Source organism: Chelonia mydas, chromosome 3 (assembly GCF_015237465.2).
Source record: "Chelonia mydas isolate rCheMyd1 chromosome 3, rCheMyd1.pri.v2, whole genome shotgun sequence".
NCBI lineage: Eukaryota > Metazoa > Chordata > Testudines > Cheloniidae > Chelonia > Chelonia mydas.
In genome coordinates, this window is record NC_057851.1 from 135,021,029 (window position 1) to 135,037,907 (window position 16,879).

The window sequence follows — 16,879 nt, forward strand, 5'->3', positions numbered from 1 at the left end:
TGTAATAATTATTGCAGATGTTTACATTTATGTATTTTATAGTCTACTTTGCTTTCTTTGATTAATTTAGAATACTTAATTTTTAAAGAGGATAAAAACTGACCAAAAAGTTTTTCACCCTTATTTTTTTCCAGTCTAACACCTACAGTACAGAAGCATGCTGAACATAATTGGGCTACACAAATCCAAAAATCAGGAAAAAAAAAGTATATATGATTTTGAACTAGTAGAGGTCAATATACATGAATATAAGCATCTCTCTCTTTTTCACTAAAAACTGAGGGAAAACATAGATTCATGTATGGTATATATGGTAAGTATACATTATTTATATTTGTACATTTAAAAATTTCAGTGGTTACACTAATACAAAATTGTATTAAAAGATCATACACCTATCCATCTGTATTGAAACCAGCAGCAGTCATTCTATATAAAATTTTAGTCAGTCGTATTCACCATTTTAAAAGATTTTATTTAAGCTACACAACATATTCAGTGCCAAAGATATTTGTCACCAACTTGCTTTGTTGATCTCTTCCAGCAAAATATTGATAGTGCCACTGTATCCTAGTCACTTGCTGTTTGGTTTTAACACTACTCTCTACTATTTTCACCATCAGCTTCTAAACATTCTTTTCAAAAGTAATAATCTAGATCTGGTGAAAACTGAAGAGCTTCTTACCATTCTGATCCAATTTTTTTTCCTCTGAAGTCCAGCAGCAAGGAGCTGTTGCTGATGCACTGCTTACTAGAGACACTGAGACTTTGGAGGCAGAGAATGTTTTATGTGGTAAAAATGTATCACCACCGATTATATTTCAGTCCCTCAATTGCTAGCCTTGATGCTTTGGAAATCAGCCAATCCAAGCAATAACAGGGAGGTTTGCAACAAGAAGTCTCAGAATTTTCACATGGCATGGTTCAAAAACTATTTGTGCCTCTACTACATTGTTTTTATAGCTGCTAAATGATAATTTAATCTTGGGCTCCCTCTTTCTTCCTCTTCTCTTACAAAATGGGATTCATATATTGTTCTCAAAAGGAACTTTAGCGCTAGCTAGAGCTAGGCATAGTGCAGACAGGCACTATGCCAGATTACACACACAACTCTGCCAAGGTACCTGAATCCTGACTTGCAACACCCTGTTATTCCAAACATGGACCTCTCCTAAGCCAAGGCTCCTAACTGTGCCAAATAGCATGAGATTTTTTTGATCTAGACAAATGCCCACTTAAGACAAGCATGAGACCATCATCTTTTACTACAGCATTAATTTAAACAGACATTTCTCTGAATGAAAAGGTCAGCTGCAGGAAGATAAAGCACCATAGAAACCTTAGGCAGCAATAAACTATTGGTAAAAAGGAAAACATCACAATTTCCAAAGAACTTTAGCCCCAAGTTCCCACTTCTGCCCTGAAGAATACTATGATCGGGAAAGCCCTGAACAGAGCTGACACGGGGCAGTGCCATCTCCATGGACTGTTTCTTCCTTGAAAGCCACAGAAGCCTCAGGAAACATCTGTGCAGGGTTGTGACACTGTGGATCACTTAAGTGCCCGAATTCAGATAGAATAGTGTGGAGCTAAGCAGCTGCTCCGCACCAGAAAAAATAGAAATCATGAGCTGTGTACTCCTCACAGAAGGGGAATATGACAAAGGTCTGGCAGAGGTATCCAGTGGCAGCATGGCTTCTTACAAAACCAGATGCCAGTGGGAGGTGCTGTCCAAGGAGCTGCATGGAGAGTCAGGCCTTCTAAACAAAGTAACCCAGAATTCATGGGCTTGGAACTTCTTTTCCCCATCCATTTCTGGGCTCTGTTGGTTCCCTCTGAGGGAGGTATTGAGTGGAAACTCTGTGAGGGGAACCTTACAGTGTTTTCCCAAGTCCTCTGATCTCAGCTAGTGGTGGTTTTAAACTCATGGTATCATATGGCCCTTTACATTTTATTTATTACATCTCTCTCTATAGCTCGAATTTTATCCATGTCACCTGAACACCTTAGGGGTCATATGCTCCTCTTTCTTTCAGATTCAGCACAAAAGCTAAGTAATAAGTTTCATCACATCATCCCCTTCAGTCATTAGATAGCTCCTAGTGCCAGATGGAGTGGCCAAAAACATGGCTTTGTGTAGCAGGGTGGGGATCGGATTTGCTGGTTCACAGAAACTTTTACTGAGTTATGGATCAAACACACATTTAAATGATTTGTATTTTGCTCTTTGGGGCAGAAATTGTGTTTTCCTCTGTGTTTATAAACAGCCTAACACATTTCTTTAACAATAAAATGATTAATGAAGAGAAAAAAGAATTATAACTTCTTGCTAAAAGATAACCAACCAAATTCAGACTTGGTGTATGTAGGTACAATTCCAGTGAAATCCTAGGTGCATGTACCTGCTTACATCAGGGTCTGACTCTCACCCAGTAAGTATAGTGGTGAAATCCTGGCCCCACTAAAGTCAACAGGAATTTTGCCATTGACTTTATTGGGGCCAGAATTTTACCCATTGCTTTTTTCATTGCATGGATGTTCCATCTCTTCAGGGATGAGTGAAGGTAAAGGAGAAAACAGGGCAAATGGAGGTAAGGGCCAGATTTTTAAAGGTACTTGCGTGCCTACAGGTGCAGATACGCATTTTTGGAAGTCCTACTAAATGCCTAAGCATTTTATACACTTAGATGCTTTTGAAAATCCCACTAGACATTTATCTGCATCTGTAAATGCCCAAGCACCTTTACAAATTTGGCCCTAAATACTTACTAGCAGGAAGGGATGGAGTTGTGGCATGGTGCAATCAGTGGCAAAATGACATCCTTAGGACTACAGCTAACCGTGCCTACAGATTTAAAGGGCCAGCTATCAGGACAGCATACTGGAAAATGGTCCTGTGAACTCCCAAAATGGGAAATGCAGTAATGCACAGAGAAATAGAAAGAAGCGAGTTTTTGTTTAATTCCCGCCTTCCTGAATGAAAGCCTGTCTGAGACTTCCAGAACTGGACCCAGTGAACTATGTACATTAAATAGCTATGCCCTACTTTTGTTTTGCTGTGACATCATGCTGACATAATAAATGTCAAGATCCCTTTTGAACATCACTTTTCCTCTTTGCTTTAAATTTATCACCACACCCATTAGTTCAGTCAAACTATCCCACCCACCCAGGCTGCTTGCTGTATTCATTTGGCCCGTGTGATATAAGAAGATTCTGCAGAAAAGTCTCTATACCTTATGGTTGTGAGGAAATTTTTCTAAATGTGATATAAATGTAAATCTGGATAGTGCTGTCTTTCTGAGTATACAGACAAACAGCCTGAAACAATGCTCTGAGAACTCCTAATCCCCTCATAATCTCAGTGATGTGTTGACTCTAAAGCCTACCAACACCACTTTAAATGTCAGCATTACTATTTTATTGCTCATCAGTTCAGCAGATGAGATGGAGAGAGACCAAAGCCTACAGAGGGAACTGGCTGCAGAGATGTAACTGCAGATGGAAGAAGCAGGGGGAGTCACAAAGACAGGGAAACAAAGTCAAAGTAAAGGAGACTGAGAAAGGAAGAGAAAGAAGGTGGCAAGGGTCCAAATTTGTGACTATATTATCCCACTGAGTGATGCTGAACATAACAATGCAATATTTAGCAACTAATAAATCATGATAATAACTAAAGGCCACATTCTGCCACCTTTATGTTGAGCAGCACTTTACTTTGCAAGCAGTCCCACTGAGATCTCACCTAAGAGCCACATTCTGATACTTACTCATGCAATTCATACATCAAAATCAATGAGACTCTTCAAGGAGTATGATACTACTCCATGTGAGTAAAAGTTCAGGAGTCTAGCCTTACATGTTTAAAGGGATGTTCTATTGTGAAAAGCAGCTGCACCCATGGAACCTCAAAAACTCCACCTGTTCTGTAAGAAAGGGAGTCATTTTTATAGGAAATCAGGATTAGATTCTGTTAGCCCTCCCTCATGTTGAGTAGAATATTCATCTGCAAGAATTCCAATTTAAATCAATGGGACTATGCTCCGATACTAAGAGACACTCAGATACTACAGTGACGATCTAATGATGATGACGGTATAAGAACCTCTACAGAACCGATGACTTACAGAGTAAGATTACTCAACAGGAGTAAGAGGGGGCCCCTAAAAATTTAGTTACCACATAAAGATCATACTTTACCTTTGAGCAAATCTCCCACTGACATATGTGAGCTGTGTGTTGTGGATTGAGGGTAGTATGCAGCCTTACATTTATATGCCAACTCATGGACCATAATTAAACATGGAATATGTCTCTCTGCACAGAAAGAGTTGATTCCACTAGTTTAAATCAAAACATAGGGATTTGTTTTCTGTGGTCAGGGAGCTGTAGTCATCTCATTTCCCAAAAAACTCTGCAGAGAGTTTATCCCTTCAATTAGTTAAATACAAAATTGATTACAAAAGAAATGAAATCACATTGTAAAAGATAACTCCCTCACATCTACCTGATGTGGCTGAAATTACAGTGAAATTATAGCAGCACCACTATAGCCATGACTTCTGTTTAAAAGTCGACCTTAATAAGTCCTCTAAAATTGACATGCTCAGTCAGATTCCTTTGAAATTTGATGTGGCTCAGGAAGGTGCATGGTAGGGTTAGTGATCCAAATTTGGGGTCGAGTTACGGGTTGTGGAAAGATAAGCCCTTAAAATAGTTAGTTTAAAAAAAAATGTTTCTAGATGGGGGTGGGGAGGGCTAGAGATCAAACTATTGATGTGATGTGGGTCAAAATGACTGAGTTTTACTCAGGTAGTATATGGCCCCACTAAATCATTGGGGCCCCAAATTCAGAAAGGTATTTAAGAAAATGTACAATTTTTTACAGAGTACATGCACTAGTACAGAAAAATGGCTAGAGGGGTTCCATTCTCACCAGTTTTTATGCTTAAAGATAGACTCTTCTATGTGCTCTAAAATTTGAACAATTACTTTTACTGCTTTGAAATATGGTGTGCTTCATGGTGGACCCCTCAAAAGACCCAAGGACCCCTCAAAAGACCAGTTTCCTTCTGTTGCCTTTTAGTGTTAAATTGAGAGGTACTAATGACTGGATGAATCATAGATCTCATTGATATGGATTGCTGTGAACTCACGCTTCAATTTACATAATTTAGGATAAATTAATCACAAACCCCCACCTACAACAAAAGGAGTTTTGACCTGAGTAGCCAGAGGTTGCTACAATTTCAGAGTTTTGGGTGGAAATTTTATTTTGGGGGGATTGTAATCAAAGTCTTTAGGGAAAAAATTAGACGTGTTTCCTGTCAGGGAAGGATATTACGGGGGAGGAACAGTGGGGCAGAGGGGTTTGAGGCTGCAGCAAGGGGTGGGAGTTATGGGGAGAGGAGAGAGGTTGGAGACTCAGGTGAGGGAGGCATGGGAATTAGGGGGAGTGGAGGGTTTCTGTCAACCCCACATTCTCCCCACCCATGCAGATCTAGGGGGCTCTTGCCCCCTAGGAGGATCTGAGTTCCCCTCCTATGAGCCCCTCTTGCTGCCCCCTCCCACACACCCTTCCTCATGTGAGCTGCGATGTGGAGTGGGAGGACTTGTGCTTTACAGAGGGTCTGAAGACCCCTCCCTGCTGTGAGCCAGGATCTGGGAATGTCCTGGCCCTTTGGGTGGGCATATTTCATGCACATCACAGGTTTAGAGTACTCAGTAAGGGAATGGGGCCATTCAGTGAGATGAATGGAGCAGTTCACATGTCTAATCACCATTGCTTTAGATTGTATTCTTGTCCAAGGGGGTTCTCATTTAGCTGAGAACTCGGCATTAAGAAGAATGGACCACTTCTACTCCTGAGGGCATTCTGCGCCAAAAAATAAAATAAAATAAAAATTCTGCACCCATTTTAAAATTCTGCAAGTTTTATTTGTCAATAAATAAATGCAGAGGCTCCAGCATGACAGTGAGGAGCACAGACCACTGGCTGTACGAAGGTGGGAGATCACCCTGCAGCCTCCCCACCTCCCACCCTCCGGGACTCTGAGTCAATGGTGAGGCTGCCCCTGACCCTGACACAGCACAGGGCCTGGGTCTGCCCCAGAAACACTCTGGAGCCCGGGCCCTACCCTTCTGCACCAGGAAGGATCCAAGCATGGAGGGGCTCACTATGGGAGAGATCCCCAGGTGTGGGGGGGAGAGGATTCTGTTTGGGACAATCTGGGTTCAGGCAGCTCAGTGGGGGGAGGGGGTCTAGGTGTGGGGAGATCTGGATGCACAGAGGCTTGTGGGGGAGGTGGGGGGTTTCCAGGTATAGGGGCAATGGGACTCTGCAGGGGCTTACAGGTGAAAGTAGTTTGGGCTCAGCGGAGGGGTCTGGGTGCTGGGGGCATGGGGTTGGGGGGGTGAGGTTCTGGGTGCAGCTCATTGGGGGAAAGTGGAATGGGGGTCTGGATGTGGGGGCTCAGGGTGGTGTAGGGTGTGGGGGGAGGGTCCTGAGGCAAGGGGTCCAGATGCAGAGGTCAAGGTTCAATGGGGTGGGGTTTGGGTCTGGAGGGCTAGGGGGGTTCTGGATGTATGGGGTGAGGCTTGGTCAGGGTGTGTGGGTATGGGAGATCTGGCTACACAAGGGCTGGGCCAATGGGGGAGCAGCTCCCCATACAGTGATCCCACCCCTGCAGCTGAAGAGCCATGGGGGCAGGAAGCAGAGAAGGTTTCTGGGGGTGGGTCTGACACAGCCCTAGCCACTTCTTGTAGGGGAAGAGGAAGTCCTGTCCTCTCCTGCTCCAGCCCAGCTGGGACTAGCAGCTGATCCCAGCTCAGGGTAGGAGCCACTGGCTGGAGTGTTCCCAGCCCTGCAGTGATTTACCTCTCCGCCAGCTGCTCCGAGTGCCTGAAGCAATGTACCTGTTCAGCTAGGGAGTGGTGCGTGACTGCTCTTGAAGCTTCCCTGTCAGAAAGTCATTTTTCTGTGGAGAAAGTAATCTGAGAGGGCCATGAATTCTGTGCACATCAGTGGCACAGAATTCGCCCAGGAGTACACTTCACACCTTTCAGAGCCTGCTATACTGCAGCTGGATGTGAAGAGGAGCCCTTTGCTGCCGTCATCCCATCATCCTTCCTAAAAGGGCAACACTTCTAACACTTCTTTGAAACCTGCACACTGCAATGGATTTTCTTGAAATTTGCTATGCCTAGCAAGGGTGTTGAGTAGGTTTAGTGAGCCAAATTTGAGCCACATGTTCCAGAGTTATAAGCCCTGAAAAAATATCAAATTTTCAAGAAGTTTCTAGGTGAGTTTTTTTTCCTTTTGCACAGAACAGGAGATAAAACTATTGATGTGATGCGGATCAAAAATAGTCTAAACCAGTCAAATTTTATCCAGAACAGTGCATGGCACCCACATAAGTCTTTTGGGGACCTAAGTTGTGAATGGTTTTTAAGCAAGTGTTTATTTCTTTGCTTGTGTAGATGTATAGTCTGGAAGGATTATAATGCACGTATGCCAATAAAGAAAAAAAATCATGAGAGGGTTTCAGTGCAGCCCATTTAAACTTGCCTGGGTAGTTTGAGGGCATGTTCCAGCGCCATTGCTTCTCGTGAACAACCCACCACTGGTGTTTCAAGTCTGACCCTTCGTACACCTGTGCAATAAAGTAGTTTGAGTTTTGCTCAACCCAGCATTCTGTAGGAGGAATGACATACCATCAGCCAAGCCTAATGCTATGTTAAATATTTTACATAGCAAAAAAAAAAAAAGCCTTAAATTCTACCCCCCTGAACTCTGCAGCTTGGAGAGAGCTTTTGTTCATCAGCTGCATAACACAGTTAAAAGTCCAGGAGTCTTCTCTTTGGGGGCTGGTAGAACAACTAGACCCCACCCACACGAACTTAACATAGGTAGAATCTCCCTAGCACCATGTGCACAGAGATCCCCAAATATCACAACCAGGTGAGAGCTCCAAAATGGAGACAGGATGAAACTCCTCCCTTCAGAGTAGGTAGCGTCTTCGCTGAAACACCACACCAGTATGGCTATGCCGCTGTAGCATTACAAGTGTAAACAAGCCCTGAGAGAAGCCACTCTACTCCCACTTCTGCTCCAGACAGATGAGGCTGACGAATGGTCAGGCCGGTGCAGAGCTTTCCTGAGTACAGAACCTGCATGCCCTTTATTGCTATGTACAAGGGCAGGATCTGGCCCTTCAAATTTCATCGTTTTACAACGTCAAAATGTCTTTTCCATTAAAAAATAATTCAACATAAGTCTCTAAATAAGCCATACACAAAGAGCCCGATCCTGCAGAAACAGAAATAAATAGGCACATTACCACTGAAATCAGTGGGAGAAGGACTGGGAGCAAAAAATACATAGATGTAATCAAAGTATTACTACACCAGCTAAGAAGCCTTGTTTTGTTGCAAAGATAAATGGCTATAGCAGACTTGTTCTTCCTCCAGTAGCTATTATTCCTAAAGGCTGTCAGTATATCTATATTCAGAATAGCAAAATAAGGGATAAAAATCAATATCATGTAGCACAGCCTTTGTTGTATTCTCTCCCACCCTGCTTTCTTTCAGGTTTTTTTTGCCAGATTAAAACAAAAAACAAAACAAAACAGATGAAAGCTATTTTTCACCACTAGGGGGGGTTATATCATTGCAAGGGCCCAACTCTTAACTTTAGCAGCGCTGTAAATATAAAAAGTAGCAGTATATGATTAGCTGTAACAAATACTTGAAATAAGTTTATTCAGCCAAGGTAAAGCACAGGAAAGAACCACAAAACATGCTATTCTCTGCATGTTTTCCAAAGCAGTATTTGCTATAATAACCTGTTTTTTGTTTGATAATCTTCTTTATTAAGAAAACTTATAAAGCATTTAATATTGGGGAAGGCACCTCATTCCCCTGACTGGGCTCAGCATTTCTTCCTCTGGCAGTGTGGGCCTGGAGAAAATCAGTCCCATTCTGGAGAGTTTTTATTCCTCACTTGGGTTTTATTTTTCACTATTTTACAAGGTGGGCCTCAGGATAGGCACCAGGAGCACTCTTCAGCCAAACCAAATAAACAAATTATCATAACAGAAAAAGGGAATACCTTTCACTGTCCCCTCTCTGGGGTATTGCCTTCTTATGGTGGCTCTGGGGTGCCAGTCCTTCCCCAAACAGCCAGCTGACTTGGTTGCTTCCCCTGTAAGGAGGAGAGCAGCCTTCCAACCAGGCAACATCTTTTCTCCCTGCTGCCACTAGCTATGCTACAGCTTGTCTCTCTTCACCAGAAGGGTGGGGGGAAGGGGAGGGAGGGTTTAAAGGTCACCATCAATGCTTAATTGCACTCAGGTGTCCCTAGTTGACCTGAGGTAACCTCTTTTCAGCTCTTGGGGGAAAAGGGCTTTTACCATTCTCCACCAGCAGGAGAGTGAGTTTGTGTGTGTATTGGGGGGGGTGAGAAAACCTGGATTTATGCTGGAAATGGCCCACCTTGATTATCATGCACATTGTAGGGAGAGTGGTCACTTTGGATAAGCTATTACCAGCAGGAGAGTGAGTTTGTTTGTTTGTGTGTGTGTGTGTGTGTGTTGGGGAGGGGGGGGCGGGCAGGGTGAGAAAACATGGATTTGTGCTGGAAATGGCCCACCTTGATTTTCATACACATTGTAAGGAGAGTGGTCACTTTGGATAAGCTATTACCAGCAGGAGAGTGAGTTTGTGTGTGTGGTTTTTTGAAAAAAAGGGGGGGGGGTGAGAAAACCTGGATTTGTGCTGGAAATGGCCCAACTTGATTATCATACACACTGTAAAGAGAGTGGTCACTTTGGATGCGCTATTACCAGCAGGAGAGTGAGTTTGGGGGGGGGGGGGGCGGAGGGTGAGAAAACCTGGATTTGTGCTGGAAATGGCCCAACTTGATTATCATACACATTGTAAGGAGAGTGATCACTTTAGATAAGCTATTACCAGCAGGAGAGTGGGGTGGGAGGAGGTATTGTTTCATGGTCTCTGTGTATATAATGTCTTCTGCAGTTTCCACAGTAGGCATCCGATGAAGTGAGCTGTAGCTCACGAAAGCTTATGCTCAAATAAATTGGTTAGTCTCTAAGGTGCCACAAGTACTCCTTTTCTTTTTGCGAATACAGACTAACACGGCTGTTACTCTGAAACCTGTCATTCTAGAGCTGATATACCTGAACCTAACAGGACCACCCTTTTACAGCTGTCCTGTCTGGCTTGTCACAATATGTACAAATACAGTAAAAAGGGAAAAAAAAATTCCCAGCACCTATTACTACTAAATTCTTTGGTCCTCCATCTAATAACATCAGCCGTGTGGAACTAACTCAGTTTTGTCTTCACGTGCAGCATGTATGGCATAATTGCACTGGACTACCATAGTCATTTACCGTACTATGTTAATAGCCACATTCATTGCAGTGTTGCTCAAAGCTACCGTTGAGGTGTTTAATATTGGATAGGATAACAAGTAGCTTAATGAACTAATCACTGGTTCAGCACCACTGAGAATATAGCTCAAGTTCATTAATGATTTAATCATCCAGTGATTTAGAGGTGTCTCAAATAAGTCCCAGGAGATGGTCCAAACTGTAGGTACCTTTTCTGATCTAAATTCTCTGCTCGTGGTAATGGGATCAGCTCCATTGGCTTCAAAGGAGTTTCACCCATTTACATAGCAGAGGATTTGGCCCTTGGCCTGCAGAGAAGCATAAGCCTGACTAGGTAAATGGATTCACTTCATAAAAAGGATTAAATTATGAATAAAGAGTAAAATTCAGCATCCAACCATTGTGGAGGGAAGCATTATGCCTGTGCGAAACATAATGCCTCTTGGGCGCTGGGGGAAGGACTCCAGATAATGGTGCTTTTTACACCTCTAACAAATACATAGCCAATTTTCCCCATGTTAGTGAGGCCCTGTTGGTTTCTGTCTGTACACAAAGCATCAAGGTCACACCTGCCATGGTGATGTATGGCGCTCTGCCAGTAGAACCTCTAACCTGGAAGCGGTAGCAGGCTCAAAAACTGCTAACTATGGTTTAACCACAAATGGGAGACAGACCCACATTTGTGATAGGTCTGGTCTACACTACAGAGTTAGGTCAACGCAAGGCAGCTTACATCAATCTAACTATGGAAGTGGCTACACTTATATTTCTCTCCCACCGATGTACACTGACTTAATAACTCCATCTCCATGAGTGGCATAGAGCCAATGCCAATGTATTTAGCTTAACACAGTGTCAGCGTAGACACTGCGTTGCTGACATTGATTGTTACTGGCTTTCATGAGCCGTCCCACAATGCCCCACACTGACAGCACAATCAATACAAGCGTTCCTGGTGAAAGTGTAGATACGCACAAATGATGTAATTACTGCAATGGCTGTATGCTGGTGTAAGTTAGGTCGACTTAATTTTGTAGTGTAAACATGGCCTTAGTAGGAGTTACACAAACCTGTAGAAAATGGATTTGTTTTTTCAATTTAGTCAGGGACATGCATTTTGTTGTATCGCTCTAAATCCTTTAACAGTTTTGTGACAAAATAATTGTTTCTAGATTCAACCTTTGCAATATTTTTGGTGTGTTTGAAGAAATCCAATATAGAAGAATTTGGAGGTAGAGCCTGACAGTAGTGCCAACAGCTACGTTTCCCTCAAACTTTAGTGCAATTGGTCACAGTTGTTTGTGACCAATTGTGACCTTCTATATTCCACAAGTTTGATGCTCTCTCAGACAGTGGGGTGCAACCCACGGAGGTCCCTCTTATACCCTTCTCCTTGGTCATGTCCCACAGACTGACCACTACTGTTCAAAGGGACTCAAACCTTTGAATAAGTAAACTTCTCTTTCTTGAGGCCAGTAACTGCTAGTCAGGCCCTTTACTGCCTGACACTAAACTTGTCACCACCGTTGCAGTGAGAAATGCCTGAAAGCAAATATAAAGGAGACAAAATTGTTTTCTTCATGACAAGCAGAGCATCAGAAGAGGAAGGTACTGATTGTAAAGTAATGAGACACTCCTGTGCTAATCTCCAGGTAACCCATAAGCCAGGGACTGTACTGGTCGCTCTCAGGGCAGGTATATAAACCTCACAGAAGGAATAGCAGCACAGCCTGCTCAATGTCACTTCAGGGCTTGGAACTCTCTCCTTCCTGATAGTGCCAACAGATTCCCCAAACCTTAGCCTGCTCCAGCCTTGCTCTTGTTCCCACCCTGTTCCTAGTCCTGCTCCAACCTTGCTCTAACTCCAACCATGCTCCAACTCCACTCTGGACTCCTGAGTCCAGTTCTGACCACTAGGCCTGACCATCCCCATCATAGTTTCTGACACCACTGTCATATGACATCTCCCCACATGAGTCTCCTCAGCCTGTTGGCATTAGCCAACTTAAAAAGCTTTACTGGACTCTCTGCACACCATATTGGACAAGCAGCAGCTGACTCGGTCCTCTTTTGAGAATACATTTTAATCTATTTTGTAAAATGGGATGGTCTGGACAGAGAGGAGGCTTTTGAAAAACAAAACCAGAGAAAACTGAACTGAAGGTGAATCTGGGGGAGGAAACGAAAAGAGAAACACTAGCCTTCTCTGTATGTGTGATTAAATATTTTACGGCTATCACTAAAAGCTTGAAATGACAAAAAATTAAATTATGACCAAGACATTTTCATTTATGGATTTTCAGCAGGTGTAGAAGGAATAGATCTGATTGGATTCAACACAAAATCCTTATTAAACAGCAACATGAATGAGGAACATATATGTGAATGAGACATGGCCACAGGATCCCAGTGCAAATGAATAATTAGCAAAAACAGAAAGCACATGTGTTGCTGCTTTAGGGGACACTCAAAATATACAGTAAAAGGAAAGGAAATGTTTTTATTCCTGGTCTGGAATCTTATTTCTCACAGAGGTAAGAAAATGATTTGCTAAAAAGAATGTTGCAGCTGTCATTGTCTCTTGCCAATTTAAGAGAACATCATCAGCTGAGATCATGTATCTTCTGGGAACAAATTCCTGCTAGAAAATTTCTAGACAAGATTAAGGCAGAACACATTGGTGAAAATTCTCACTGTGAGAAAAAAAGATTAAAAGCTACAACCATGGTGCCGTGAACTGAGGGGACATTGCCAAAATGATTATATATACTGTAAATACCCTTTCTGGATTAACTCCATGAAATACAATGGTGGGATTAAGCATGCCAGACTTTAGACCTATTTAGTTACTCTGATGAGCATCATTCTTTGTTTAAACTACAAGAGTATTTTCAGTTCTATGGTGGTGTCAAGCTGTTCTCCTCTCACAGACACTCAGCATATCAGAAGACAGGCCAAAAATGGAAATACAGTGGCTTAATGCACTGGCCTGGGAGTCAGCAGAGCTGTTTCAGTTCTCAGCTAAGCTACTGACCTACTGCGTAACCTTGAGCAAGATGTTTCACCATTCTGTGCCTCTGTTTCCCCTCCTGCCCTTCATCTGTCTTGTCTATTTAGACTGTGAACTCTTCAGGGCAGGAACTGTCTCTGCATTTGTACAGTGCCTAGCACCAATGGACCCTGATCTGAGTAGGGGACTCTAGCGCACTCCCTAAATACACACAAATAAACCACCAAAACATGCTGGGATATAGCATGGTCTAGTTCCCTAGGAACCAGAGCTAGAGAACCCTGAATTCTAATCTCAGCTCTCCCTCTAACTTGCTCTACATTCTTGCTCTTAGTTTCCTAATCTGTTTAAAATAATCAACAACAAAGGAATATACAAATACTAACTTATTTCATAAGGGTATTGTGGGGATTACAGCAGATAATCTCCAGTATTGTGCTTTACATCTTCAAAGTACAGTACAGATGCCAAATATTAAATGTTAAGATATAGAGTGGCTATTTTAATTTCCTGACCCAAAGGGATTTTTTAGCTAGTATTCCACTGTGGAGCTGAAATGGTTATTTGAAATTGCAGTTTCACCCTCTCTCTCTCTCTTTGTATTAATGATACAGTTTCCCTGGTTTTCTCCACATTCATGTAACACTGTCCTTTGGGCATCTGTCATATTAAGCCAAAATGTATAACTATGGGGGATAATCTACTATGTCTGTATGGCAAACACACTGTCCAAAATGAACAGCTTACAATTCTGTAAGTAGAATACAAGAACACGGTAACTGAGTCCCCAGTCTACTAACTAGTTAGACCTGCCATTCTTTTATATCTGCCCTTAGGTAAAAATCCATTTTTACCAACCTAGTGGCTTTTTCAGCACATAGCTTATTGGAAAATGTTGACCAAGCTACTCTGAATGGGCTAAAAACATGCTCAACTGATATAGGTAATACCTAGGGGCCAACCAAGAACCGGTTCGCATGGCACTAGGCGCTGTACAGAGACACAGTCCCTACCCCAAAGAGTTTACGGCCAAACAGTGTGACGGCAGGAAACCTCATGTTAGTGCCATATTTATATAGATTTTTTTCAGGGGTAGGTTTAGTTATGAGGGGATCAGCTAAATGGGGAAAAAGAGGAAAGTATATGAAGAGGAAAGGACGGGGGAAAAGGTAAGAGGGGCAGGTGTGGAGTGAAGCTAAAATGAAGAGACTGGGGGCAGGGGTGCAAGGAAACAGCCAATCAGCACAGGGCAGAGACAGTCCAGCCAGAACTGTAGACAGTTCTGAATGCCCAGAGGTCCCTGCTTTGGCTGCTTCTGCCCCTACAGGCTGAAGTCTCAGCCTGGCTCTTCTCTGTAGTTTTTCCCCAAGGCCACATTGGCAGGGGGAGGGGAGGCACCATCTGGGTCCTAGCGCCCCCAGAGGGGTGGGGGTGTTTCTCCTCTGAACAGTTCTGGCTCCTGGGGTGTGGGGGAAACGAGTGGCCTCAGCTGGGCCCCATTTTACATCCCCCAGTGCAGCAGTCCCTGCTTTACCTGCTTCTGCAATTGCTCCTACTGGGAGGAGTTTCTGACTGGATACAGAACTAGCTGTCTGAAAAAGAAGTGCACCCATCAAAAGCATTCTTGGATGTTCTGATGTGAACTTTCCCTCACATACAAGGGCTACGGTTGCGTACTCTGCAGCACTCCAAAACCCTGCAGACGCAGAGAGCAAGACAATACTGAACCCTAGCACTAGGTCAGCAGGTCAGCTCAAAGCAGGTGGGACTTGAAAAGCCAGCAGGGTGTGGGGGGAGCAGTTATTCATCTTTTCCAAGCTATAGTTCCTGGTCATTTTTATATGAAGCCTTAATCTACAAACTCAGAAATGAACAACAAAGCTCCTTAAGATTTTTAAAACTGCATATCCCACTCAGTTTCAAACACAGCATCAGAAATTTGGTGTACAAGTTACAAAGAAGGATAACTTTTTTTTTTTTTTGATACAAACATTGTTTAAATGTGTGATGTTGCTTCTGGTTTACAGAATGTGTCAAACAGGGTTTTATGCTGTTACAGAATACTTTTTGCTATGGAACAGCACACCCCCACTTTTATGGGGGAGGAAGGGTCAGAAAATTAGTTCATACCAAAGGACTACATTTACCAAACACTGTAAGCATATGATTGGATATAAATGCTTACTTGAAAATATACTACAGTAGTTGTATCAGAGTATTACAACCTATTAATAAAGAACCACTTATGCTATTTAAAAGCATGTAGAATCAAGAGACTTGAGAACAAAGGAACATATGTGCTGCAATACATTATTATTTATATTGCGGTAAAGCCTAAGGACCCCAAACAAGGACTAAAGTCCCACAGTACGAGACACTGTATAAACAAACACAAAGACAATCCCTACCCAGAAAGCTGACAATTGAGGATTTTGACAACGTGCAACCAAGAGTTGATCTAAAGCCCATTGGAGCCAATGGAAAGACTCCAGTTAACTTCAATAGGTTTTGATCAGGCCCCAAGGGAATGAACAGACAAATGGGGGCAAGGAAGTTAGACAAAGTAACAGAAGCAAAAGGTGTATTTGTGTATGTTACAAATCACGGCAGGCATGATATGCTCTATGACAGACAACTTATTTTACACATAGGCCTTGTTTCACAATCCTAATACTATTCTATTGCATTTTTTAATGCATGTGTGCGCAAGGGACACAATATCTTCTTTTGCTTTTCATTATTTACTTATTAACTCAGTTGCGGATAAACCAGTCTGATCAAAAGCAAAATGTTACTTATTAGTAATACACAGGAACTTATAAGTACACAGAATAAATACTGTTTTGTTTCTTGAACTGTATTAATATTGAATTGTAACTATATAAACCTAGATAAATCATATTCAATAGGAAGGGAAAGATTTAAATTATATATCTACAAAAGCAGAGATTGGAGATAAGTGTACATCGGTGTTAAAGTGCTTAGATCCATATATATCTAAGTACTTTAACACCAATCTAAGTACTTTAACACCAATATACTCTAACCCCCATCTTCTACTTTTTGTCTAACAAACTAGATGTAACTTGTTCCACAGTAAAATATTGCTTTATTAATGAGAGCTAAATATTTTGTGGGCATGATTTCAGTCACCCAATTATTAAATATACTTTTTTGTAAGTATTACCAGGAAAAGTATACATGTCCATGCTGTATTTTTTTTTAATCACAGCTGTTTCTTACCAGACAACCCTTTAAATCCTGAAGAAAAAACAACTAAAATATGTCTCACTGTTGTGCATATTTTTTGTTCAGTGTAAGTACATCCTGTGACACTACTGTAAAGTTCGGTATCTCTGCTTGTAACCTGCAGAAAATATTTAGAAGTTATGGAGAAATGTGCTATAGGTTGTAAGTAACCACATTTGCCAAAGACTGTTGGTTGTTTCAAATATTT

The 16,879-nt window shown here is 42.2% G+C and overlaps 1 protein-coding gene across 5 annotated transcripts in view; it reads right to left on the minus strand.

Annotated features, from left to right (window-relative positions):
* PLD5 (phospholipase D family member 5) overlaps positions 1-16,879 on the minus strand; it is a 270,448-nt gene that overhangs the window by 223,654 nt on the left and 29,915 nt on the right. Inside the window, exon 1 of one of the 5 annotated variants that reach the window (XM_043543333.1) lies at positions 9,110-9,284. The exons of 3 other annotated variants lie outside the window; for them this stretch is intronic. Coding sequence is in view for 1 of the 2 variants with exons in the window: in XM_037895319.2 (XP_037751247.1) it covers positions 686-688 (3 nt within the window). In the remaining variant the exon portion in view is untranslated. Of the gene's footprint in view, positions 1-685; positions 1,021-9,109; positions 9,285-16,879 lie in introns of those variants that run through there. One more of the 5 variants, XM_037895319.2, reaches the window with a different exon arrangement.